We start from the raw sequence: 26,488 nt of genomic DNA on the forward strand, positions 1-26,488 counted from the left end.
TAAATTATGATCATTTTATTTTGTAGTAATTGCATGATAGACATAGAAATATATCATTGTATGGTTTGCAGTTGTTTTCTGAAATTTCTCCATGTAAGTGTACAAGGGTTCACTATTCTGTGTTCACTCTTACTGGGCTTAATTTCTCTTTGACAATGTGCCTATACAATTTGCAATGTTTTCAATGCTCCAAAGGAGAATTCAAACTGACAAGGTATGTAGAAACCTTTAAGTGAATATACCAATAGCCCCTATCAGCATTTTCCCGTTCTAACTCGCTCATTTCTTCCTCCCCACTTGCCATGTTCCAAACTTATCTGCAATAGAAAACGCAAACTACATATCCAGTTCATGTTTGTAACTTCCATTTTGTGGTAAATTATATAGTTTATATTATGAAACAAGGATTAAAGTTAACATTTTAGTAATGCTCCTCTTGCAGGTCCACGAATTTGTTGATCAAGATGAAAACCCCATCAGTCGATATTTTCTAATCCCTGTTAAAACAAAGGAATTAAATAGGATATTTTATATAAATACAAATATCTATATATCTATGTATTTATGTATATAAAATTTAACTCTAGCATCCAATTTGCCTTTTTTTTTTGACTTGCATTGTAAAATTAACTTTAAGTGGATTCAATTAGAGGTCAAATTAAGATATTTCAGCATTCATATTCCCCAAGTATTTACCTTTGATTTGAAGTAGGATTTGCCATCAGATACTCTTCTGTCCCTTTCTAACAGAGTCCATTGATAAGGTAAACGAGCGGTCCTTTTTTCCTAAGCATAAACAATCATTGAAATGTGTTAACCAAGTTCGATTTTAAAAAAAACTGTCATTGGTTTTCATTATATACTATGCCGCAGTTAATCTAATTTAAAAAGCATTTTAGTATTTTTTAAGAATAATAACAACTGGTAACATATACATATTTTGTTGCCAGGATTGAACTTTCTCAATACATTCTTCCACTGAGATTGGATAAAATATACTCACTCCCCAATTTATTAAAAAAAATTATGTAAGGCAATCCAAACAAAGGAACTTTAAGATATAATTGGTTGGGGGGGGGGGGGGGAAGGGGGGAAGACCCAATAAGGGATGGGCCAATTAGAACATAAGTTAGGAGAAATTTCTCCATCCCAGGGGGCTGTGGATGCTCAGTCATTATGTATATTGAAAACAAAAATCTACAGGTTTTTGGACAAGGGATTTGGGGATCAAGCAGGAAAGTGCATGGGGAGGTGCTGGAGAAGTCAACTATGGCACTTAATGATAAAACAGACTCAAGGGGCCACGTGGGTTAATCCTACTTAAAATTTTTATTTTTAAAGATAGAGATTGCACTTCACATTTTACTTACAGGAAGGATTCAATTCAAGACTACACAAATATGATATTCTCAATCCCAGGTGATCTATGGAAAGATATTATGCTAAATTAAGTCATTCCACAGAGAGGAAAGGATTAAGAATGTGTCTGTTATCCATGAAAACTAATGTTAACCAAGCTTTATCTTACGTCGCACTTGTTGAATGTTTTTAGTGTAACAGACGCAGATGTAACTCAGCTGTCAGCAGAATATAATTTGATTATTTTGTGCTATGATTTGCTTTGAACAGTTATCTAATTCTCTTTAGATTCCGCATAAAGAACATCTCCACTTCACAAAACATGAAGCCTCAGCCATTCTCTCCTGACTGGAGGTGAAGAGGAGACTTGATGGGAGTTCAAAAGTAGCAACTGCTGATACAGTTTAATCAAAAACAAATTTATTAGGCAAATTGAGAGCTGGAGGTGAGAAATTTATTATAAGAAAAGAATTAAAAGAAAAACTGATGTTGTTTTTCTTTTAATTTACCATTTAAAACACCACTGAAAGAAAAACAGATGTTTGGAATATTTAGATGCAAAGGGTTGATAAAATATCTTGTCATATTTAAGAAAGGAAAACTAATACTAACTTCAATGCAGGGCTTCCTTCGGTGAAGTAAGGAAGTAAATGTAGCACCAACAACTCTCAAAAAAGCTCAACATCATCCAGGGTAAAGCAGCTTGTTTGATTAGTACCACATCAACCACCCTCTACCACCGGCACACAGCGGCTTGCAGTGTACACCCAGGCTAACCCAATGACCTCTCCACCCACGAAGGGCAGGATTCAGCTCCCAGTCACACAACATAACTGCCTGGAAACTTATCCCCCGGGCCTTCATTGCGTCTGAATCCTGGAACTCCCTACCCAACATGGGAACACCCCACCAGACAGCGGCCCCGCCATCGTTTCCTCAAGGACAACTAGAGCTGGGCGATGAGCGTTAAATAAACCACAAGAGCTACAACACCGCTGCACGTCAGTAACCGCAGCTCAAAGGCTATGGGGCGCCCCGCGGTGCTGGAGGAAGCTATAGAAATGCAGCTTCACGGTCTTCATCACCAGTGCATTGACGTTACTTCTCACCACCTGCATAAGGCCACAGTTACCTTGCCACCGTTCGTCCACCGGTGAATGTAGAGGGTGGACAGCCCGGGGATACTCAGGCAGACAGCCATGAGGCCGAGCCCGGGGAGGATCTCGTACCACATCCCCGGCCGTCCCGCTGACCTTCTCTGCACACTGAGCATGCGCAGGGAAGGATCAACGCCGAGCATGCGCAGAAAAGGTTCCGCCGTAGAGGAGCATTGCGCATGCGTAACAAGGATAGCCGGCGGTTTCCTCCCCCCCTCCAGAAATAAAGGCACATGGAGCATGCGCAGTAATGAGACCTAACTGGGTTTAATCCGAATCGACGCCCGCTGCTTTTTGCTCTGGGCGCGATCCCCTTAAAACCCCGAACGTTTGGAGTGCGTACGTCATCCTCACTGCATTTCGCGCGGGGGGGGGGGGGAACCACCGGCTGAGATCTCGCGGCAGTTTGCCAAGATTGGTCCCGCCCCCCCTCTCCCGCGTACCCACCAATCAGGACAGGAGGCGGCGGTGACTGACGTGACGGCGAGCCCGAGCCCCGGTTGGGTTGAAGTTGGAGGGGAGTCGGGGCAGAGGCCTGTGTGAGGTGGCCTCTGTCGGTATGAAGGAAGACAAGGAGAACGCCAAGCCCAGGGACAAGAAAGCGGAGGCTAAATATGAGGAGCGGGCGGAGAGACCCGAAAAAAAGGAGAAGAAAGAGGCTCTGACCAAGGTTTGTGAAGCAACGGGCCTCACTGGGGCAGAGTCCCCTCAGTGGCTGGTGTTCGCTCACACACGGTGTCGGTGCACCGCCCGTGATGTGGCTGCTCACACTGTGCTGTGGCTGGGTGTTTGTTCACACCACCCCCCCCCCACACTGTTCACACTGTGCTGTGGCTGGGTGTTTGTTCACCCCCCCCCCAACACTGTTCACACTGTGCTGTGGCTGGGTGTTTGTTCACACCCCCCCCCCCCCAACACTGCTCACACTGTGCTGTGGCTGGGTGTTTGTTCACACCACCCCCCCCACCCCACACTGCTCACACTGTGCTGTGGCTGGGTGTTTGTTCACACCACCCCCCCCCCCCCCCACACTGCTCACACTGTGCTGTGGCTGGGTGTTTGTTCACACCCCCCCCCCCCCCCCCACACTGCTCACACTGTGCTGTGGCTGGGTGTTTGTTCACCCCCCCCCCCCCAACACTGTTCACACTGTGCTGTGGCTGGGTGTTTGTTCACACCCCCCCCCCCCAACACTGTTCACACTGTGCTGTGGCTGGGTGTTTGTTCACACCCCCCCCCCAACACTGTTCACACTGTGCTGTGGCTGGGTGTTTGTTCACCCCCCCCCCCCAACACTGTTCACACTGTGCTGTGGCTGGGTGTTTGTTCACACCCCCCCCCCCCAACACTGTTCACACTGTGCTGTGGCTGGGTGTTTGTTCACACCCCCCCCCCAACACTGCTCACACTGTGCCGTGGCTGGGTGTTTGTTCACCCCCTCCCCCCCCCCCCCCCCAAACACTGCTCACACTGTGTTGTGGCTGGGTGTTTGCTCTCTCTCTCTCACACACACACACACACACACACACACACACACACACACACACACACACAACACTGCTCAGTGTCTGTACTGTGGCTGGGTGTTTGCTCACATCCAGTCCAGGCTGGGTGCTTAACCTTAGAAAACATAAAATAGGGGTGGGAGCAGGCTATTCGGCCCTTTTAGGCCTTCACCATGCAACAGTCATGCTTAATCATCCACTCTGTTCTGCTTCTTCCTGTATCCCTTGATCCACTTGTTGAGAAATGTGTTTATCTCCATCTAGATTGTATCTAATAACTTTGACTCCACTGCTTTCAGTGGTGCCGAACTCCACAGATTTGCCAGCCCCTGGATGAAGACATTTCTCCTGATCTTTGTTCTGTTGGCATACCCTGTATTATCAGAATAAGATTTATTATCACTGACATATGGTGTGAAATTTCTTGTTTTGTGGCAGCAGTAGAGTGCAAAGACATAATCTATAAATTTACAAAAATAGTGCAAAAACAAAAGGAATAATGAAGTAGTGTTCATGGATCATTCAGAAATCTGATGGCAGAGGGGAATAAGCTGTTCCTGAATTCTGAGGTTGCGATCCCTTGTTCTGGACTCTCCAGGCATTGGGAATGCTCTCCTTGTATCTAGTCCTGTTAGAATTTTATAGATTTATATGGGATCCCTTCTCTTCTATTTTCTACTCCAGTGAATGTACATCTAACCTACCCAATCTCTCATTATATGCCAGTTCTGCATTCTGGGAATCAAGAGTAAATGTTTGTTCTTTCCAAGGATAAGGGGACTCCAGATGGGGTCTTAGCAAAACAACCTTCCTCCTCTACTCAAATCCTCTTTCAATGAAGTTCAGTGTCCTATTTGTCTTCCTAACTGTTTGCTGGTCCCTTTTCCCAACCTGCTAATAATTGGATAAGAACCTGTCTTTCTAGAACCAAAGTGGATATCCTCTTATTTGTCAGTGTTAAACTGCATCTGACATGCACTTACCCACTTTAAAGTTTTATTTCTACAGCATGGTAACAGGCCCTTCTGGCCGAACGAGCCCATGCCGCCCAATTACACCCATGGTAACCTACTAATCTGTACGTCTTTGGAATGTGGGTGGAAACCAGACCACCTGGAGGAAATCCATGCAGATACAGGGAGAACATACAAACTCCTTACAGACAGCGGCGAGAATTGAACCCTGATTGCTGGTGCTGTAATATTGTTACGCTAACCACTACACTACCGTGTCACACATGCCAAAGTTGTCTAAATCACATTGGTACCTCTTTGCTTTCTCCACTCCTCTCATATTCTTTCCTTGCCCACATTCCAGCTTTGTGTCATCTGCAAATTTAAAGATGTTATATTTAGTTTCCCCATCCAAATCATTGACATGTATTGTGAATAGCTGGGGGGCAAACACTGATCCCTGGGCACCCATAGCCATTTATTACCTACGGTAACACTGAATTGTATCGTGATGTGGCTGGGTATTTATCCCACACAATAAAATGGAAATGCCCTGTGCCGTGCTTCTATTTATCTCTCACAGTTGTATTCACTAGTTCCATGTTGAGCTTTGTAAATTAAACCCATGTTGTCAACACTAAAGCTACGATGCTGTCGTCGTACAATTCCAGTTGCTTTCGGGAAGCCTGTATCTCTTGGATTAATTATAAACATTTAACTCTAAAGATTGCATTGAACTCATAATTGATATAAGAAATCTAATTTATGCTGACAAGAAGAGCCTCCTAATGCTGAATTAATCTATACCTGTTGCTGAGTCTCCAACTGCTATAGATTTGCCCTATAGTACTGTCACAATATTGTTAGCATTTGCTGTTTAAAAACTATTTTAAGAGAGATTTTGCTGTGTTTAACTGAGTCTGATGGTAACTTTGACTATTTTATGTCATCAAAGATGGCCAGTGATCCTCTGACTAACTGGAACAGGGCCTTCAGATCACCTGTTGTAGAACGGGCAATTGGATACTTGGTTTTGTGATTGAAAGATTTAGTTGTTCGAAAATTGAAATGCACAATGGTTATCTGATTTGAATGACCTGTTCCAGAATTGAAAGCTATTTTATAAACTGCGATAACAAACTAAGTTGTAGGTAAATAACTGATTTTAATTCTCCTTTCCAAATAGGTGGTGATCCGCCGTTTACCCCCTAGTTTGACAAAAGAACAACTGGAGGAGCAACTTGCCCCATTACCTGAACATGATTACTTTGAGTTTTTTTCTACCAATTCAAGGTGAGTGGTTAATGTTTACAGAATTGCGTCAAATTTTTTTTTAAATAGACAACGGCTGCCTTACCATGCATTAAGTCAGAGGCTTGTTCTTAAAATCTTGTTTGAGTTAATGGGCTTGACCTGCTATGGTCATAAGAACTAGAAATGCTGACCATTCCTTCACCTGAAATGTTAACTCTGTTTCTCTTTCTGTAGTTGTATCTCGATCTGTTAAGTGACTCCAGTGTTTTCTGCTATTTTAGATTTCCAGTACCTACATTTTTCCACGCCTACATGACTAACTGTGAATATTAGTCAAGTGCTAATGTTGTGGGGCTATATTCAATGTCTGGGGACACAGAATTTAATTATGCAACAGAACAGTTAAATGTTCTCATTGACTGTAAACCTGATAGATTGCAGAGCAATTTTGGGATCCCACTGGCATAATGAACAGCATATCTCTGAAGCTAAATCTTGTTTTAAGTGTGGAATGAAATCTTTTAGATTACTGTATTCATCTCAGACCTAACCCAACGGCAATCTTAAGCAAAGATCTCTGAACAGTGTATCGTGCTGATAATTGGATCTAGTACTGACTGAGAATGATCCTTTTTTTTGGTGCTTGCAACATGTAGCACAAGCAGTTCTCAATTGTGATAATGCTTTGAATAGAAATACAGAACTTTGTGACAATAATCAACTTGATTTATGAACAGCCATTGCTGGATTATCATCTTGAGGCATGTTTGATGATCTCCATGACTGGGATCTACCTAAACAATCTGCATTTCATGGAGTGTATTATGAGTCACTTTGACCTGTTGGGGAAACTCCGACAAATATTTTTTTTAAAGATGGTAATAGTAGCAGTCTCTAAGTCACAGCATTTCATGTTTAGTCCTGAAGCACATGTTTGTAAGTTGGAGTTGAATTTACGAATTTTAAATTTATAAAACTTGACTGGCTTTCATGAGGAAGATTTTCTTGCTGCACAGAATATTGAAATCATAAGCACTGATAGGTTTTCTTTGGCATAACAACATGAGAAACAGAAGGAAGAGTAGGCTGCTTGGCTCTTTGTGTCTGCTCTGTCATTCGATGAGTTTATGTACCATTTTCCTGCACTGACTTCATAGCCTCTTACCTTGAAATTCTATTGATTTTCCTTGGAAATGCTTGGTGACTGAGTCTTTACAGCCTTGGTAAAGATTTCCACAGATTCACTACATTGTAAATGAAGAAATTTCCCCTTGTCTGATCTGTATGGTCATCCCCTTGTATTGAGACTCTGACCCTTGGTTCCAGACATCCCAGATGTGGGAAGCATTATCTACCCAGTAAAGCCTAATTAGAATTGTCTACATTTCAATGAGATCACCTCTTTTTCTTCTGAACTCCTACAGGCCCAGTCTGCTTAGTCAGATCTGCTCCCCAGATATCACTGGTGAACCTTCACTGCACTCCTCCTATCGTAGGTATATACTTCGGTAGGATGACCAGAACTATATGCAATATTGCGGATGTGGTCTCACCAGGCCCTGTGTAATTGGAGCAGGACATATCCGCTCTTGTGTTCAAATCCTCTTGCAATATATGCCAGCATATCATCAGCCTTCCTAATTGCTCACATTCAGTGATTTGTGTAGAAGAAGGCCCTTCTAAATATTGGCACTTTTCAATCTCTTGCAATTTAAAATAATACCACTTTTTTTCCTTGGTAAAGTAGATGGTTTTGCATCTAACACCATGTCTCTAACACCATGAAGCCTCTGTGCATTTTCCTCACAACCCACACTGTCCTGTAGCTTTATATTATCAGCAAGCGTGGGTATATTACAATTGATCCAAATCATTGATATTAAATATGAGAGAAATACAGGACTGCAGATGCTGGAATCTAGATGAAAAACACGATGATGCTGGAGGAACTCAGCAGGCCAGGCAGCGTCCGTGGAGATAAGCAGGCAGTCAATGTTTTGGGTCAGGACCCTTCTTCAGGACTGAAAATAGGAAAGGGGAAGCCCAATGTGATAAGCTAGGGCCCCAGCACTGTCCAGTTGTTTCCACAAAACAATTTGCGTCAAATGCACCCTTTCAAGTTATTTCTTACATAAAATCTCTTTTTCTCTCTACAGTTTGTTTCCCCACATATTTTCTAGAGCATACATAAACTTCAAAAACCAAGAAGATATTGTGCTCTTCAGGGATCAATTTGATGGTTATGTTTTTATTGACAGCAAAGGTATAGTACTTTTAACTATTATTGATAGCATCTCATTTGTTTTGCAGAATTTGCGTCCATCAAGTCACTTGCCATTATGCCTTCTCAAAAGTATCAAATGGTCATTTTTGTCAATTTTAGTATAGTTTAAATGAATATTATTTGTATTTTTACCTCTCCTCTCCTGGGATATGATCATATGTTAATGTGCTTTAGAAAGCATTATTTTACTGTGGAAAGCTTCTCTTTGCAATGCTACCTAGTGAAGAAAAGATTATTTCCATGAAAGGATTGGTACTCTGGGCGTTACATTTGCAAACAAGTATCATAGAACAGTGCAGCGCAATACAGGCCCTTTGGCCCACAATGTTGTGCTGACCTTTAAACCTCGCCTAAGACTATCTAACCCCTTCCTCCCACATTTCCCTCTATTTTAAATTCCTCCATATGCTTATCTAGTAATTGCTTGAATTTGACCAATGTACCTGCCTCCACCACCGCCCCAGGCAACGCATTCCATGCCCCAACCACTCTGGGTGAAAAAAAAACCTTCCTCTGATATCTCGCTTGAACTTCCCACCCATTACTTTAAAGCCATGCCCTCTTGTATTGAGCATTGTTGCCCTGGGAAAGAGGTGCTGGCTGTCCACTTTATCTATTCCTGTTAATATTTTGTACACCTCTATCATGTCTCCTTTCATCCTCCTCCTCTCCAAAGAGTAAAGCCCTAGCTCCCTTAGTCTCTCCTCATAATGCATACTCTCTAAACCAGGCAGCATCCTGGTAAATCTCCTCTGCACCCTTTCCAATGCTTCCACATCCTTCCTATAATGAGGTGACCAGAACTGGACACAGTACCCTAAGTGTGGTCTAACCAGAGTTTTGTAGAGCTGCATCATTACCTCACGGCTCTTAAACTCGATCCCTCGACTTAAGAAAGCTAACATCCCATAAGCTTCCTTAACTACCCTATCCACCTGTAAGGCAACTTTCAGGGATCTGTGGATATGGATATGGAAAGTATGAGGAAATGTCAAATAAAATGATAGTCTGTCTTAAGTTTGATTTGCTATTACTGTACCTCTGGCTATGAATGTGAAACACATAATAAAGCATAGTTTCACTCCAAATAGGCAGATATCCATCTCGGCAGGCACATAGTTGATTTAATTTTTTGAAAGATATCCTTTGACATTTTAATTTTAATCACTATTAGCTTTTTGTAGGTAGATTTATTTCACGTGTGAAAGGCACTTTCCTATGGTTCAAAGGTTGGTGAATGTTATTTCACCCAGAGAAAAGGTAAACTGAGTTCAGCTGTTTTAGTTCAAATGGCTGTCAAGACTGTTTAATAGAGAAATTGAAAAATTAATTTTTTTGAACAAATTGTTCCAGCCTCCATTCTAATTGTTATGCTTCAATCACAAGTTTGTATTTGCTAAAATTTAAATCTGATCTCATGTTAATAGCTAAACCTTTTACTGGTTTCCTACATGTTTTGTCTTTCTCTCTCTCTCTTTTCCCTGCCAATAGGTCAGGAATACCCTGCTATTGTAGAATTTGCCCCATTTCAGAAAATTCCAAAAAAGAAAAGCAAGAAAAAGGATGCAAAAGCAGGAACTATTGAAGATGGTACGGACAATATACATTTTAGTGACGGTATGGAGTGCCTATTTTATTTTTATAACATAAACATTGTTGTAAATGGTTTTGTCTTATTCTGTTCTGTTTTGTTTGTGCTTTCATGAATTTTGGGTAGATGTTCAGAGTGTAAATTATCCTTGGTTATCCCTATTGTACCAACTCCAGGTACAAGCTTGCAAACTAATTGACACTCCATTGCAGTACTGAAGTAAAATCTTTGGAATAGGCTCCATCTGCTGTCACTGGCAGACATCAAGTATCATGTGGCATCAACATGAGCTCTTTCTTCACGTTTCTCAATCAGCACATTTTTCAAAATATGGGTATTGCTGGATAGACCAACTTTTTATTGCCCTTGGTAACTGCTGAGCAAATAAGAAGCAACCATATCTGTTGGTCTAGAGTTGCATACAGCCCAGAACTTTTAGGGACATTGGTGAACCAGATGGTTTTTAGTATCAGTCAGGTAACTTCGTGATTACAATTACTGATTCAAATTCTAGATTTTTTAATTGATACCTGCTGTGGTGGGATTTGAACTGCTGATTTTGAATTGTGAGCCCAACCCTGTAGATTACCCACTCGGTAGTTAATACTTCATTTTGACTACCCAGATTACACTGTCCCTAGAGAGAATCGATTGAACACTAATAGCAATTTGAAAGTGATATGTACATGTGGCGACTCAATTTCTTGCATTGCAGAAGTGACTACAGGTCAAAAGTATGACTGGCTCCAAAGTGCTTTGAGATATCCTAAAAGAGATATGAAAGGCTCTGTAGAAATGCAAGCGTTTCCTTATTGTTAGCTAGAAGATAGGCTTTGGGTTTCTGTCTGGGCAAGGGGTTTTATCAAGCAGCTTGTTGGGTTAAAAGAATTCCAAATTGTGCTTTCAATCCATCATTAGACTTCTTTTGTGCTGAACTAATTTTAATTCCATTACCTTGAGGGAAATGCTAGTGATTTAGATGAGAGACAAATGTAGAAAAAAAATCCTTTTCTGATTTCAAGTTGGAGAAAGGAGGGAATGATTTTGGTAGAAAATGCTGGAAACGCTCAGCAAGCCAGGCAGTATCTGTAGAGAGAGAATCAAAGTTAACCTTTCAGGTCAGTGCTGCTGCTTCTGATGAAATGATGACCAAAGTTTCAACAGAATAAGGAGCATAGACCTGAAATGTTAACTGTTTACTCTCCAGAGATAGCTGGTCCACTAAATATTTCCAGCATTTTGATTTTGTTTTAAATTTCTGATTTCTAGCACCTGCAGTTTTGATTTTCAAACACCTTAGAATGCTTTACATACTATAAATTTGGTTAATGATAAGTTCTTTGCTCTTTACCTTTTTTTAAAGCAAATGGCCTAGGATGCACCTACTTAGTTAATTGTAACATTGCTGGTTCTAACCCTGGAGCTCAATGACATTTTATCATGCAGATATTAATTACTGTGGCTTATTTTAATTTTCTTTCAGCCATGCAACTTGTATTATGTATTTTGTTAACAACACTATTAAGAGATGTGGTACAACACAATATTCTGTAGTTGCTTCTGTACCAGTATTGCTGGTAATTGGAGAGGAGCCTATTGTCTAAACAGTCATCTTGGCTGAAGGAAGTGGCGTTGAAATATAGACTTGTTCTGTTTGGAGAACAGGAAGTACCATTTGTTAGGACTTTGGTTTCCTAGTGAGGAGACCAGTGCTCCTTGTTACTATCACCATGCTGACTGCTAAGTTTTTTGAAATATACACTTTTTAAATGAGATTTATAACAATTACGGGGGGAAAAGATTTACTGTGTGCCCGATTCATGAAAATTTCACCATTCTGTTTTTTTCCACTGGCTTGGAGGTTAACACTCTCCCTTCAAATTCAGGAGATTATAGGTTTGAATCCGACTCCAGTGACATAAATACAGAGTCTAGGTTAACTCTTTGCTGCAGTACTGAGTTTGTGTATTGTAGGTTGAAGCATCAATACGTAGTACCTTGCACTGATAAGGACTGAACATTGCCAAATCCATGGTCTGGATAAGCTCAGAGCAGACATGATGTGCTGCTCCAGAGATCAAAGTTCAGCATATGATTTCTGGACTGTTCTGAATGATCCTATTGTCCAAACAGTAGAAGCTTGTGTCACATGTTTTTAGTGAGGGAAATCGAGCTGATATTTTTCAAAAGGGGAAGACGCTGATTAATTAAATGTAATAACCTAGAATCATTGTGTTTTGATTCTTGATCAAGTTTGTTTTGGAATTAGTTGAATTTCTACCCATTTTCTTGTATTCTTTTACCAGATCCCGAATATAAGAAGTTCTTGGAGAGTTATAATAATGTGGATGATGAGAAAAATTCAAACAATCCTGAAACACTTCTGGAGGAAATTGAAGCAAAAACAAAAGAACTAGCAGGTAAATAGAGCTACTTCAAAACATATAATGTTTCCAAATTGTTATTTGCTTGCTCTTTTACAAAAGAAGTTGCAGAAATGATGGTCCTGTGAATTATTGCATTTAGTAATCTTGTGCTCTTTAATGTTTGAAGCTTATAACATGTTTGAAACTTTTTTGTTTTAGTAATTGTTTCTAAGTTTGGGGTTTAATGAAGATCTCTGAGAAATGAGTACAATAAAAGCAGATTGATTTATTTTCTTTGCTCAAAACGAGCTATCTACGTGACTCCTGATATCTTTTTGTGCAATAATAGAGGTAATGGCATGTTTTATTGTTCTAACCTGTATTTGTAAAAGTTTGATAATAATGTGCAAAAGTGTATCTTGGTCATTATCATCAAAATGTCATCAGGCCTAACATTGAATGCTTGGGTACATGCCATTTGAGTTACTTTTTTTTTAAAAAGTACCTTGTTTATGTAGTATTCCTGAATGATTAGGGAATCCTGTGTTTCCGCTTTTCGCCACCCATCCCCTAATTACATTCACGCTTGTCCTGGTTACACTTAAGAAATACAGCATTAATGACAATCAATGGAGCTGGCACCATTTGTGCATCTTGGGTCTTTTACAATGACTCTCTGAACTCGTGACCATTTATACTTGTATCTTGAGCAGTAATTTGTCCCCAGTGGTGGTACATGTCAATGTATAAGGTTTTCACAGCATTATATTGTAATTTTATGGAAATCAGACACTTTTGCATTAATGTAAGCATAACTTCTTTAATTAACAGCCAAGAAAACAACTCCCCTTCTGGACTATGTAAAAACTAAGCAGGTAAAGACTTGGTCCTCTCTTTGATTTTGTCTTTTTGAAAATTAGTTCTGTTTTTTTTCTCAATATATATTACTAATTCACTACTAAGTGTCACTATTCTCCCCTACCAGAGAATAAGAGAGGAAAAAAGAGAAGAAAGGAGGAGACGAGAGCTGGAAAAGAGGAGACTCCGAGAAGAAGAAAGAAGAAAATGGAGAGAGGATGAAAGGCGGAAAAGGAGAGAAGCAGAGAAGCAAAAGAAAATGGTAGAGAAAGGATTTGATAAAGAAAAGGATCGATCAAAGGATGAACCTAAGATAAAGGTAGACTATAATGTCAGTATTCCTATAAACTTGCTATAATAACTTGTGTAAAACACCTAACAAGAATACATCTCAATGGATTTGCAGCTTCTGAAGAAGCCAGAAAAAGGGGATGACTGTAGCATGGAAAAGCCAAAGGACAAAATAAAGAAACTGGACAGAGAAAGAGCTAAAGAAGACAGGTTGTTCAGTGGCCAGGGAAAACGCCTGGAGAGTTCCATCAAGGATGATAAAGGAAAGAAGTATGTGGGAATAAACTGAATTCATTGTATCTGCTGTCTTGCTACCTACTTCAGTATGTGCATTCCCTTGCCTGTGATTATAAATCAGTGCTAGAGTGCTTTACATTTAAACCATAGAACCATACAGCACAAAACAGGCCCTTCGGCCCACCATGTCATGCCGTCCATCAAACCACCCTCACACTACCTAACCCCTTCCTCCCGCATATCCCCCCCATCCCACACTCCTCCATATACCTATCCAACAAGCTCTTGAACCTGTCCAATGTATCTGCCTCCACCAAATTTAGTCTGCAAACAAGGAGCAACTAGACTGGATTGTACTTTCTGAGCTTGTATTACCTTGAACCACAAATACTGTGATCTTCCCTGTATAAACTTGTAAAGGCTGCTTTTGTCAACCTTTGCCAAACACCATTTGGTCTTTTTCTTCCAATAGGCTTTGAAGACTACAATAGCATAGTGGTTCTGATACTGGACTAGTAATCCTGATACTTGGAACCAGTCCCACCGCAGCAGATTAGAAATTTTAATTAATTATATTGGAATATTAAACTAGGGTCAGTAACCAAGTTATCAGATTTGTCAAACCTACCTGGTTCATTGATATCATTCACTAAAAAGACATCTGTTTGTGCCTGGTATGGCCTTTGTGTCTTCTACAGCTTTGTGGAAAGGCCTTTTGGTTCTGGATCATTTAGCAATGCATAATGAATAGTAGACTTTCAGATACGCCAGTATTCCTGGCAAGGAAGTCTGTTTTGAAAGCTTTAAGTCTGTGCACCAACTTTCCAGGGCAGTAACTAATAGGCAACAAGTGCAGCCTTAGCAGCCTCCACCATATTGCATTACAAATGTTTCCTTGATCGGAACTTTTTGTTTTGGAGACTTATGAGAGTTTTACTTTGTTTGGACACAACAGGTTTGAAGATGATGGCGGAAGAGAGTACCGGGAAAAAGAGGAAAGGGAACGGGAGAGAAGGCTGAAGGAGAAAGAGCGCCAGAAACGCCAAGAGGAAGAACGGCGGAAGCCGAGGGAGCGGTCTGAGGCTGACAAGCCTTTCAGAAAAAAAGACGAAGAGATAAAGAAGGAGAAGGATCAGTCAAATGAAAAAACTAGGAAAAAGGAAGGCTTAGAGATCACATCAAGTTATGACAAATCAGAGAAGGGAAAAGAGGATAAGAAGGAGGAAAGTACAATTAAAAAAGAACGAATCAGGAATAAGGTACAGGATTATTTCACATACCAACAGTGAAACAGTAGTAAAACATGACATTTTCTGGTACTCTAAAGCCAAAAGGTTGGAAGTTCTTGATCTAGTGTGAATTTCCAGTACAGAAGGAAGCTGTTTGCCTTGTGCCATTATTGGCTGAAAAAAAGCTATTGAGATTAAATCCACTTTCCAGCTCTTTAGGTTAAGGTACCTGAATGCTCATCCAGGTGCTTTTTAAATGAAACGAGTGTTTCTACCTTGTGTAGCAGTACATCCAAACCCAATCACTCTGAAGTTTGTTTCCTCTAACCCTTTTCCCTACTATCTTGGATCTGTAGCCTCCTAAGGGAAATATGTTCTTGCCATTTATCCTGTGAAGTTTCATAGTTTTGTAGTCCTTGACTAAATCTTTCATTGGGCTTTCTGTTCTAAATAAATTAACCCCAGCGTAGGGAAAGCTGAACTTCAGCATTCCTTGTAACATCCTCACAAATATCTTCTGAGCCTCCTGCAGTGACATAGCATCATTCTTGTAAGTCCTTGTTTGTATTACTTTAGCTATAGCCAACTTGTATTTTTATACAGTTCCAGCAAGACCTTCCTGCTTTTGTATCCTATATCTAAACCAATAATGATAAATATTCCTAGAGAAACCTAATGGCATGAACATTAAATTCTCCCACTTTAAGTAATCCTCCCCACACCCCTTCCCCCCCCCCCCCCCACACCCAACCATGCCTCTACTTTTCTTCCCTTACCTAGCCTATCTCTTTTTTTCCTATCCTTTTTTTCCTCCTTACCTTTGGCCTATCCCCTCAGTGGATCTGATTTCCACCCCCGCCCCCCTCTTCCCCCCCCCCCCCCCCGCACCTGACTATCCATATCTCTGACCTGCATCTACCTATCACCACCCTGTGCCCACCCCACCTCCCCTCTTTTGTCCACCTATCACTGCCCTGCTTTTCCTTCTTATATACTGGGGCTTCCCCTTTTCCTATCTTCAGCCCTGAAGAAGGGTCCTGACCCGAAACGTTGATCGCCTGCTTTTCTCCACGGATGCTGCCTGGCCTGCTGAGTTCCTCCAGCATCATAGTGTTTTTCATTTGGTAAATATTCCATATGCCACCTTATCTACCTGGTTTGCATCCCTAGATCCTTCTGCTTCTTGGTATCCTACCACTTGTGTATTTCCTTGCCTTGTTTGCCCTACACAAATATGTTAAAATACATTTCCTAGGACTGAATTCTATTTGTTTACCTGTTCGGTCCATTGCTGGCTTCCTGCAGTGTACAGCTTTCTTCCTCACTAACAACCATGTGATCAGTTTTGGCATATCCGTACACTTTTTAGCCATACCTTTGTATTTAATTCTAAACTGAATCTGTACTATCCTCCTGTTATTTCACTAACAAGCATGTGGTACTCACGGTGATCTGTACTTCAAGAAGCACAACTTTAGAAAGGTCTCTTTACCGGTAAACGATAATTTGCTTGTAGGTCCTCTTTCTGATTAAGTCATTAATACCTCTGGTTGATTCCTATCTCCATTCAGAATGTTCTGCAACTACTGAATGACACATTTCACACCCCAGCACCAGAAAGGCAACATGCCAATTTGGCACATCTGTGACTGTAGATAGGCCTGTCTGACCCCAATTGACTTCACTGTCTGCAAGCTGAGCCACCATTTTGATCTGGACTGGGCTTTGGCTGCACGTCCCAGAGAAACTGTCACCCTTGCCAATTTGGATGTAAAAATGCACTGGGAACTTGTGCACTGCCTGCTTGTTCCTCCTTGTCTGACCAGCTGTCATTTCCCCCCCTCTGCCTTGTTGCTCTTCAGCTGCAGGACAACAACCTCCTGACACGTGCCGTTCATGTTGCTCTCACAGATGCACTGCAGTGAGGCTGGTTGCGGTTGCAGTTCCAGCTCCTCCAGCTAATAACACTTCCCCTGCTTACGATTGTCCATGAAAGGCACGCTGGAGTTCCCACAACACAGGGTAGAAATGCCATGAAAATTAGGTTTTTGCAGCAGCACAGTGCATTACAAACATGACAAGCATAAATTAACATATTATAATGCACGATAAAATAAACATAATGACACTAAGTGCAAGTTGGGAGAGAAAAGAAATGTAGTCTGAGGTAGATTGAGGGTTTTTCAGGTCAGTTCAGAACCTGATGGCGGTGGGGAAGAAGCTGTTGTTGAACCTTGAGGTGTGGGGTCTTCAGGCTCCTGTACCGCCTGCCTGATGGCACTATCAAGAAGAGGGTATGGCCCAGAAGGTGGGAGTCCCTGATGATGGATGTCACCTTCCTGAGACATCTTGTAGATGTTCTCAATGGTGGGGAGAGTGTACCCATGATGGAACTCGCTGAGTCCACACTCTCGGTAGCCTCTTGTGATACTGTGGATTGGAATTTCCATACCAGGTTGTGATGCAACCATTCAGAATGTTTTCAACAGGCCATACCTCTATTATTCACAATACTGAGTAAGATTTATCAACTTTCTCTTGCCACTAAGCTCTCTGAACATTTTCCAATATTTAACTAAGTTTTTATATAATGGATTATATTTAATCTATGAATTTAACCTCTAACCATTCAAATATTATTAAATTGCTATAATTTAACTGACTAGCCTAAACCAACAAATCAGTCAACTTCCTGCTAACTTGTAATAACACTATAATATAAGATCTTTATTAGTCACATGTACATCGAAACACAGTGAAATACATTTTTTTTGCATAGTGTTCTGGGGGCAGCCCGCAAGTGTCGCCACGCTTCCGGCGCCAACATAGCATGCCCACAACTTCCTAACCTGTATGTCTTTGGAATGTGGGAGGAAACTGGAGCACCCAGAGGAAACCCATGCAAACACGGGGAGACCGTACAAACTCCTTACAGCGGCCAAATTGAACCCAGGTCACTGGTGCTTTAATAGTGTCACGCTAGCGGTTGCACTACCGTGCCTGCAATCCAACTACCATGTCTGAACCTACATGCTGCCTCTCCCCGTTGTTAATACTGTACCATCATTTTTGCAGGAAATGTATCTAAATCATTTGTATCCATGTCAATGAACAAAATGGTTTGACTTTTTGTATTGTTTTGCAAGGTGATGTACATAGCAAACAATTTATAAAATAAGTGCAAGGACTTCTTAGAAAAATCAACAATATTGGGGATAAAAGCTGTGTTTTTAAAAGCTCAGCAGGTCAAACAGCATCTGTGAAGAGAGAAACAGTTAATGTTTCTACTTTTATTGTGTTTTCATGTTCTTTGTTTCTTTCCAGGACCGCCCTACAATGCAGCTGTACCAGCCAGGGGCACGGAGCCGCAGCCGGTTAGTGGCGTTTTCAAAGTCTAGCGAAAGCAATATAAAGTCAGTAGAAGAAAGCGAGGAGAAAAAGGAGCCCGAGGCTTCTGGAAACATTGCTGAAAAGGAGAGTGAGGAATGAAAAAGCTGCTGCTCGCTCAGTGATTGAGCAATCACAGTATGCCAACCGTGTGGGGAAATCCAAAAGTGCCCTTATTGGAGATGAGCTTGGAGAATGAGAATGGTGCATTTTGCTTGTCAGATTAAAATGTTTGAAACTGGTAATTTCCCAATATTAAGAAAGGAGGTTTCTTTTGTCATCACAGTTGTGACAGGGTACTGATGTGCAAGATTGTTGCAGTTGGAGATTAACTGGGATGTAAATTAGATGTTGCGCTTACTAGACAGATGCTAGTAACTCTGAAATGTACTAGCCAACAGCTTTGATATGAGCTAATGATACCAATGATATCCCATTATTTACGTCAGGGTAGGCAAGAGGCGAGTAAAAAGGATGTATTCTGTTAGCTATAGCAGAATTACACCGGAAAATGCTAATAACTTACCTGGGCTGTAAGTTAATATAAATTTAGTTCAGCATTGCAGGTTAGAGCATGAGAGACCAAATTCTTAGTGGCCTTGTAGATTCCACAGTGGAAAGATCCACGAAAAGGCCCAAGGGAGTGGAAAAAAAATTGTTCTTTCATACTTGTCATAGGTGCTGGATTTTTTTTTAGGTTTGTACCTGTCTAAGCCTAGAACAGACGGTGGGGGGGGGAAATCAGTTGCAGTTTGTATTGAATTGACTATTGAGATCAGGTATTGCTTCAGTTCTAGATCTAATCTACTGTTTCCAGTGATTTTTGCTTAAAATCTAACTGTTCTTTCCTATTGCTATGCCAATCCAGTGCTCTTGATCCAAATTGTATTTCATCAAGAACATGAGCATAGTTAGGAATGATGATTCATTAAGGGACGAGTATGAATTGATAATCTACTCTCTGTGCCTTGGGAAGTCCCCTACAATGTTGTTACCTAGTCAACCAATAGAGGGTGCCAGTAGCTTGGTAACCAGGAGTCTGAGAGACGAAATGTTGGGTGTGTGTGTGCTTTTTAAACAGTTCCTAGAATGGCAATCAGATCCTTGAGTTGGAAAAACAGTTGATGCTGAGCTGTTATTTTTATTGTGTGGGAGCAGTATGGCTGGCAGAGAACAAAAACCTGTTCAGTGACTAATCTTTTAAGAATGTTGGTGATTTACTAAGTGTGCAAATAGTTTTGGATCATGTGTGGTAAAGTAAGAAAGCAAATTTGGAGCCTGTTTCTTGATCCCTGATCTGCAACATCGCTAGTTCCATCATTTCAAGATTAATATCCCGTGGACATTGTTCTTCAGGATCGGAGGAGTTGGTGAAATCAAAGAAATGCTAAACCTGTATCGACAGACTTTTTTTTTGAGTTTTTTTTAAGATCAAATGTTGCAAAGCTGTTTGTACATTCCAAGAACAGAGTGGTTGTAATAATTCCATCAATAGAAAATTGAAACTTTTACTATGTTAATTCTCAAGGTAATGTATGATTTCTTTTTGTTTCTTGTGCATTGTTTATATTTTTCAATAGTGTTGAACACTTGCGATCAATAAATACCCATGACAAGATGTGTCTACGGTCTTAAATTAACCAAATGTCAGCAGTTTAATGGCACTCTTTTGAAATCTGTGTAACATTCCAGACTTGTAGAATCTTGCAAAAGAGGCAGCATTTGTACTTTTATTCCTATACCAGATCTCCAAAAGAGCTCTTTACATTTGCAGACTTTATTCCTATGGCCTCCAAAATTAGTCCTCCTCCAAGTACATGCCTTAAAATTCCTGCAAAATCTGTTTCTACACTATTTCAGTCCTGAGTGCAAATAAATTTTCTCTTGAGGAACTTAACCTTTTGTTTTAAATCTGTGATATCTACGTTATCAACCATTTGCTGAGGAAAATAGTTTCTCCATACTTGCTCTATCAAAACCCTTTGAAGCCAAATGTGTTGGTGCTGATGACTTGCCAGTGCAATAACCCTGGTACCTGGTGATCCATGTAATACCCAACACATAGTACACAGTCTTTTTATTCTCTATAGTAACTTGCAAAACTCCTCTTGCAAGAGCCCAGAAAGATTTTTTTTTAAATAAACCAATGGACTGTATCTTTTTTTTTGAAAAAGATGGCAAGCACACTTAACTATCCTCTGCAAAAAGAACATAAAACAACACAGTACACAAACAGGCCCTTCAGCCCATAATGCCATTCTAATCTAGTCCCACCTGTCCGCATATGGTCCATATCCCTCTATTCCCTGCCTTTTTAATGTGCCTGTACAAATGCTTAAATGTTGCCATTATTTATTCTGCTACTTCCCCTAGCAGTACATTCCAGGCACCTGCCACTCTGTGTATTTATACATTTAATAAAAAACTTGGCTAGCAAATTTCCTTTAAACTTTCTGCCTCTCTTCTTAGTAGTGTTTGACATTTCTACCCTGGGGAAAAGACTGATCATCTACACTTTCTATGCCTCTCATAATGTGATATACTTCTATCACATCACCCTTCAGCCTCCTATGCTCCAGGGAAAACAATCCAAATTTGTCCAACCTCTCCTTGTAGCTAATACTCTCCAAGCAACATCCTACTGAACCTCTTTTGCACCCTCTCCAAAGCCTCCACATCCTTCCTGTAATGCACTGACCAGAAATGCACACAATACTCCAAATGTGGCCTGACCAAAGTTTTATACAGGTGCTACATAACTTGCTAACTTTTATACTCTATGTACCAACCAATGAAGACCAGCGTGCCATATGCCTTCTTTCCCACCCTATTCAATTGTGTTGCCACTTCCAGGGAACTATGGGGTTGCATCCCAAGATCCCTTTGGGTCCTGTCATTTGACCTCCCAAAATGCACCACCTCACACTAGTCTGGATTAAACTCCATCTGCTGTTTCTTGACCAAAATTTCATACTGATTTATAACCTGCTGTATCCTTTGAAAGTCTTCATCAGTATCTGCACCTCCACCAATTTTTGTGTCATCTGCAAACTTACTAATCAGACCACCTACTGTATATTTTTGTCCATATCATATACATATTATAGGCACATCCCAGACTGAGGTAGGAAGAATCCAATTCACCCACATCTTCAATGACTCTTTAACTCCAGTTCCCAGCACAGAAACCGCAATGGCACTCTTGCACATGTTAGAATGGAGTACAAAATCTCTGTAATTGCACTTGGGATGCCTTTCACACTTGCTGATCTTGGCTGGATAACTGAATGCTTCATAGGGCAGCTTCAGGTGAATAGTATGTGCTAGGTCATTTGATCCTACCAGATGTTGGATGGAGTTTCCCCAGGTTCATCAGTCATTCAGTTAAGCTGTACATATTGTAACCAGCTGTCTACACAAGGCATAATGTGTTTGTTTCCAGAAGTGAATTGGAGTCACTAATGGATATAGGTTTATTTTCCAAACACAACTTGCATCTGATACAGAGGTAAAAGTATGTCTTGTGATAATCCAGTAGTTTCGTGATCTGCATTACTGGTCCCTCCAGGCAGTTGCAGAAATAGGAACAAAATGGGCAATGTTTCCTCTTCATTGACTGCACCTGGGAATAACAAAATACAGCTCCACTCTTCCATCTTCACCAAAACAAAGTCCCTTTCTCAAGGATGTAGGACAATGTTTGTCCTCCCTGTACATGCATCCATACCCAAGCCCAAATATTCATTTGGTATCAGGACATTGGTGGTATTTTATAGTACTCCTCAAACTGGCAATATGGTCTTTTGCTAATACTGAATTATTATTTTGATAAATGAAATCTAGTGATAACTATATGCCAGCAAAGCAGATTATTGCAAAATGGTCAATCAACAGCAAAAGTTATGTTTGACTTTTGAAATGATTATTACAACTACTGGACCACAAAGCTACCTTAAAAATGGCATTAATTTTCAAAACGAAGGCTTCTTGTCCTGTCTTGAACAGTTACATTGAAAGCGCATGGAAGATCTAATAACTCGCACCTCCGTCTATCCATACCACTGTTTGTCATGGTGCACAGTGGGGTTCATCTTGTCAGTAACACATTTGCTGCCCATTGCTAATTTCTCTTAGATTGGTAGGGAATCATCTCCTTGAATTATTGTATTCTAGTACAGATGCTCCAACAGCATTGTTGATTAGGGAGTTCCAGGAATTTGGTTGGACAATAATGTGGGAGCAGTAATATATTTTTCCAAGGCAGGATGATGAATTGGTTTGGGAGGTGCTGCTGGAATAGCCTAGATGAATAACTGCAGTGCATTTTGTTAGATAGTACACACTGCAGCTACAATGCACTCTTGCTGGGGAGAGTGCTGATAAATGGGATCTGTATAGATGGGTACTTGCTCAGCATAGACATGGTGGGCTGAAAGACCTTCTGTGATTCTATGAGAGTGACAGTCAAGCTGGCTGCTCCCTCCTGAACGGTGCTGTTGAAACTGCATTCATACAGGCAAGCAGACAATATTCCTTCACAGCCCTGACCTCTGCTCTGTAGATGTTGGAAAGGCTCTGGGCAATCACCAGCTGCAGGGTACTCAGCTTTTGACTTGTATTTAGTTTTATGTTCATTCATGGTATGTGGACATTGCTGACATTAACCGTCCATCCCCAATTGCCCCTGAACTGAGGAGGCAGTTAAGACTGGACCACATTGGTGAGTTGGAGCTAGACCAGAGAAGGATGGACGATTCTTTTCACTGAAAGGCCTCAGTGAATCAAATAGGATTTTATGACGATCCAATAGTTTAGTTTGTACCATTACTGAGACTTACTTTAATCCAAGGGATTTATTTAATTATTTGAATTTAAATTCTCCAGTTGAAAAAAGGATTCAAATATCAATAGACGAGAACTATGCCTACTCTCCAGTAACTGAACCACTATGCTGCCATATCCCATGTGGCTGGTCCAGTGATGTTGATGGTGGAGGATTCAGCAATGATATTGCCACTGAATATCAAGGGTAGGTGTGGTTTGGCTCACTTATTGGTGTCATTACCTGATACTTAAGTGTTTCGAATGTTACTGACCCATTCATAAATGGTATCAAGATTTCTGGTGAGATCAGCTCTCAAGTGAAAAAACATGACCTCAGATCTTTGTAACGCTATTATAGCACCAGCGACCCGGGTTCAATTCCGCCGCTGTCTGTAAGTAGTTTGTACGTTCTCCCCATGTCTGCGTGGCTTTCCTCCGGGTGCTCTGGTTTCCTCCCGCATTCCAAAGATGTATGGGTTAGGAAGTTGTGGGCATGCTATGTTGGCGCCGGAAGCGTGGCGACATTTGCTGGCTGCCTGCAGAACATTCTACGCAAAAAAAGATGCATTTCGCTGTGTGTTTCGATGCACATGTGACTGATGAAGAAATCTTATCTTAGTGCCCAGGCTATGTGCCTGCTCTAGAATTTTTGCCCAATGGTCAATGTGAAATTGAGATGCAGGTACTGAACAAAATTTACAAACAGATTTGCTGCACTGGATTTCAATTTGGAAGGGGTAAAATTAGCTCACTTGATCAAGCTAAATCAGAAGACATCATAGTTGCTTTCATACTGCTATCACTGTTGGTTTTGGCTTCATTGACTTTAAAACAGGAATAGGTTCAGCTCAGAGCTGGTTTGGTTAAGGTCAGAGATGCCTCATTGTAGGGAGTAGTTCCTGCCTCTAGTACACAAACTATTATGTAATATGCTAATACTATCAGCAGTTAATTCTAAGTGTAAATAACAAGTGTAAGCAACCAAAGGAAAAGAGTCAAATATTAATGTTTACTATTATTAGTAAAAGTAATTTTACTCAAAATGCATGTGATTGACAGTTTGATGATTTTTGTTTTTTGGAAGTAGGTTTTCTCCTATCTAAAGTAATACACTTCAGAACTACTAACTTGACTCCAAAACTCACTCTTCCTGAACGAGCAAAAAATACAGGCAAACCCCCACTAATGAACGGGTTCTGTTTTTACAAATGTCCATTAGTCAATTTGGACATTGACTAATGGACATATGTAAAAACAGAACCCGTTTTGTCTATTTGTAAGTCAGAAAATATACAAAAATCACTCAATATGGTAACTGTACCTCCACAGTATTGCAATGAAAATCATGTAAGACTGATAAGAAAGAACAATTGCTAAAAGTGAAGGGAAAGAGAGGAAACTAGTTCTGCTGTTCGTAGGAACAAATGTACGTATGTATATCGTACTTTTGAAGTTAATGATATGGGAGCTTGTTCATATGTAAGGGTCTCCATAGGTCAGGCATTCATAACCCGGGGAGGGCCTGTATATAGATTTGATACTGTGAAGACTACATGTGTAATATCAGAAGTCTTTCTGGTCTCCAGGTTGATGATAGAGGCAACACTTGAATGGAACATTGTCACTAACCTCTTCATTTTGCATCGTCAATGTAATCGTGTCTCTTACTTCCCAGTAATAGACACCATGAAAAATATATATGAATATAATACATGAATCTCACTGGGCAGGGAGGTCTGGTAACATAGTGATTGTTATGGGATTAGGATTCAGAAGTCTTGACCATTGACCCAGGGAACTTAAAGTTGAATCCCCTCTTGGCAGCTTTGAAGTCAAGTAATTAAATAAGTATGGAATTTAAAAACAAAATTTGTGTCAGTTATATTGAGCAAGAAACAACTAAATGTTGTTTAAAACACTATCTAATGTCCTTCCAAAAAGGAAATCCACATCCTTGTCTGGTCTATCTGTGACACCAGACCAACCAGTGTGGTTGACTATTAATTACTCTCCTCTTTCAAACTGCAAGTGACCTCAAGCTCCTGTGACTGGATCTTTTTTTGAATGACATACTGTACATGCTACCATGTTTGGCAGTATTGCAGATGTTGTGGTTATGGAAATCAAAACCATACTTCTCAAAATGCAAGCAATGTTTAGTTCCCTCCTACATAAAGAGACAAAGGGAAGAAATGATTTTAAATAAAAACATTAACATCAGCTGTAAACCTGTGCATGCAGCTGAAGGATTTAAGGTTGTCCATTTGAAACTAACTGTATTTGGAGAGAATGGTATTCCTTGCAGATTGTGGAGTGGTGCATCCACAGACCTTAGAATGTAATGCAACCTAGTGGATTGGTCAATAGCCCACAAAGGAAAAGATATTGGATATCTTTCCAAAGTTATCTTAATGACACATATTTCTTGCTGGTGATCAGTAGTGTCCATGTAGTTTCTCTCTCTTGCCCTCTCTTGCTCCTGTATTTGGCAGGTATTGTCTGATGACAAAAATATTGTACTTATTATCAACTCAATCAAAAAATTGTTTACTGTTCCCTAACCATAACAAATCACTGATTAAGCCTCAGATTTACTGGGATGATATTAGGGATGAGAGAGCTTGGTCTTGTGGAGAGATGGGAGAAAATGTGGTTTTCTTCCTTAGGCAAGAGTTGATAAAGCAAAGGGCTAATATTCAAAATGGTGAGGAAATGTGAGATACAACTCAGTCAGCAGAGGGCATTAAAACATTTGAGGAAATAACTAAAGGTGAAAGGAGGTGCTATCTCTTCATAAAGAGAATTCTTATGGGAAGTGCTTTCCTCTTAAGTAAACATCATAGAAGAAATAGAAGCAGGTGCAGAGTTAAACTGGGTGGCCCATTGAGTCTGCTAAATCACAACGATCAAGGCTTATTTGGTCTTGGCCTCAACTGCTCTTTCTTATCTGTTCCCCATGACTTTTGATTATATGCAATGCCCTAGGTGTGATCTCACCTAAGTTCTGTATAGTGTGTAGAGAGAGTTTCTTACTTTTATACCCCATCCCCTTTACAATAAAGATCAATGTATCATTTGTCTTTCAAGTTACTGCTTGCAATGCATGCTAGCCATGTGTTTTAGGAGCATTCTGCAGACACTCTCCAGTTAAAACATTTTCTATTCTTTGTACCAAAGTGGATAACCTCATATT

At 40.5% G+C, this 26,488-nt stretch overlaps 2 protein-coding genes across 2 annotated transcripts; one reads left to right on the forward strand and one right to left on the reverse strand.

Annotated features, from left to right (window-relative positions):
* ndufa1 (NADH:ubiquinone oxidoreductase subunit A1) lies at positions 1-2,654 on the reverse strand. The gene is made up of 3 exons (XM_052022048.1): positions 2,492-2,654; positions 697-786; positions 1-497 (listed from the first exon to the last, which is right to left on the reverse strand). The coding sequence occupies exons 1-3, from the start codon at positions 2,630-2,632 to the stop codon at positions 477-479; spliced, it is 252 nt and encodes an 83-aa protein (XP_051878008.1). The 5' UTR covers positions 2,633-2,654; the 3' UTR covers positions 1-476.
* Positions 2,655-2,737: 83 nt separating this feature from the next.
* Positions 2,738-20,089, forward strand: upf3b (UPF3B regulator of nonsense mediated mRNA decay). Its single transcript, XM_052022047.1, has 10 exons — positions 2,738-3,186; positions 6,161-6,267; positions 8,385-8,491; positions 10,004-10,129; positions 12,410-12,523; positions 13,301-13,344; positions 13,455-13,646; positions 13,734-13,888; positions 14,811-15,114; positions 18,409-20,089. Exons 1-10 carry the CDS (start codon positions 3,076-3,078, stop codon positions 18,571-18,573), a joined length of 1,425 nt encoding a protein of 474 aa, XP_051878007.1. The 5' UTR covers positions 2,738-3,075; the 3' UTR covers positions 18,574-20,089.
* Positions 20,090-26,488: the final 6,399 nt, after the last annotated feature.

This window comes from Pristis pectinata, chromosome 8 (genome assembly GCF_009764475.1).
Source record: "Pristis pectinata isolate sPriPec2 chromosome 8, sPriPec2.1.pri, whole genome shotgun sequence".
Taxonomy (NCBI): Eukaryota; Metazoa; Chordata; class Chondrichthyes; order Rhinopristiformes; family Pristidae; genus Pristis; species Pristis pectinata.

Bases quoted from the DNA above. Each gene is read 5' to 3' on its own strand.
- ndufa1 (XM_052022048.1), bottom strand. From the start codon at position 2,632: ATGCTCAGTGTGCAGAGAAGGTCAGCGGGACGGCCGGGGATGTGGTAC. The intron at 787-2,491 runs GTAACTGTGGCC...GTTTATGCTTAG, and splicing joins GGTGGACGAACGGTGGCAAG to GAAAAAAGGACCGCTCGTTT. The intron at 498-696 runs GTAAATACTTGG...TTGTTTTAACAG, and splicing joins AATCCTACTTCAAATCAAAG to GGATTAGAAAATATCGACTG.
- upf3b (XM_052022047.1), top strand. From the start codon at position 3,076: ATGAAGGAAGACAAGGAGAACGCCAAGCCCAGGGACAAGAAAGCGGAG. The intron at 8,492-10,003 runs GTATAGTACTTT...CCCTGCCAATAG, and splicing joins TGTTTTTATTGACAGCAAAG to GTCAGGAATACCCTGCTATT. The intron at 13,345-13,454 runs GTAAAGACTTGG...CTCCCCTACCAG, and splicing joins ACTATGTAAAAACTAAGCAG to AGAATAAGAGAGGAAAAAAG.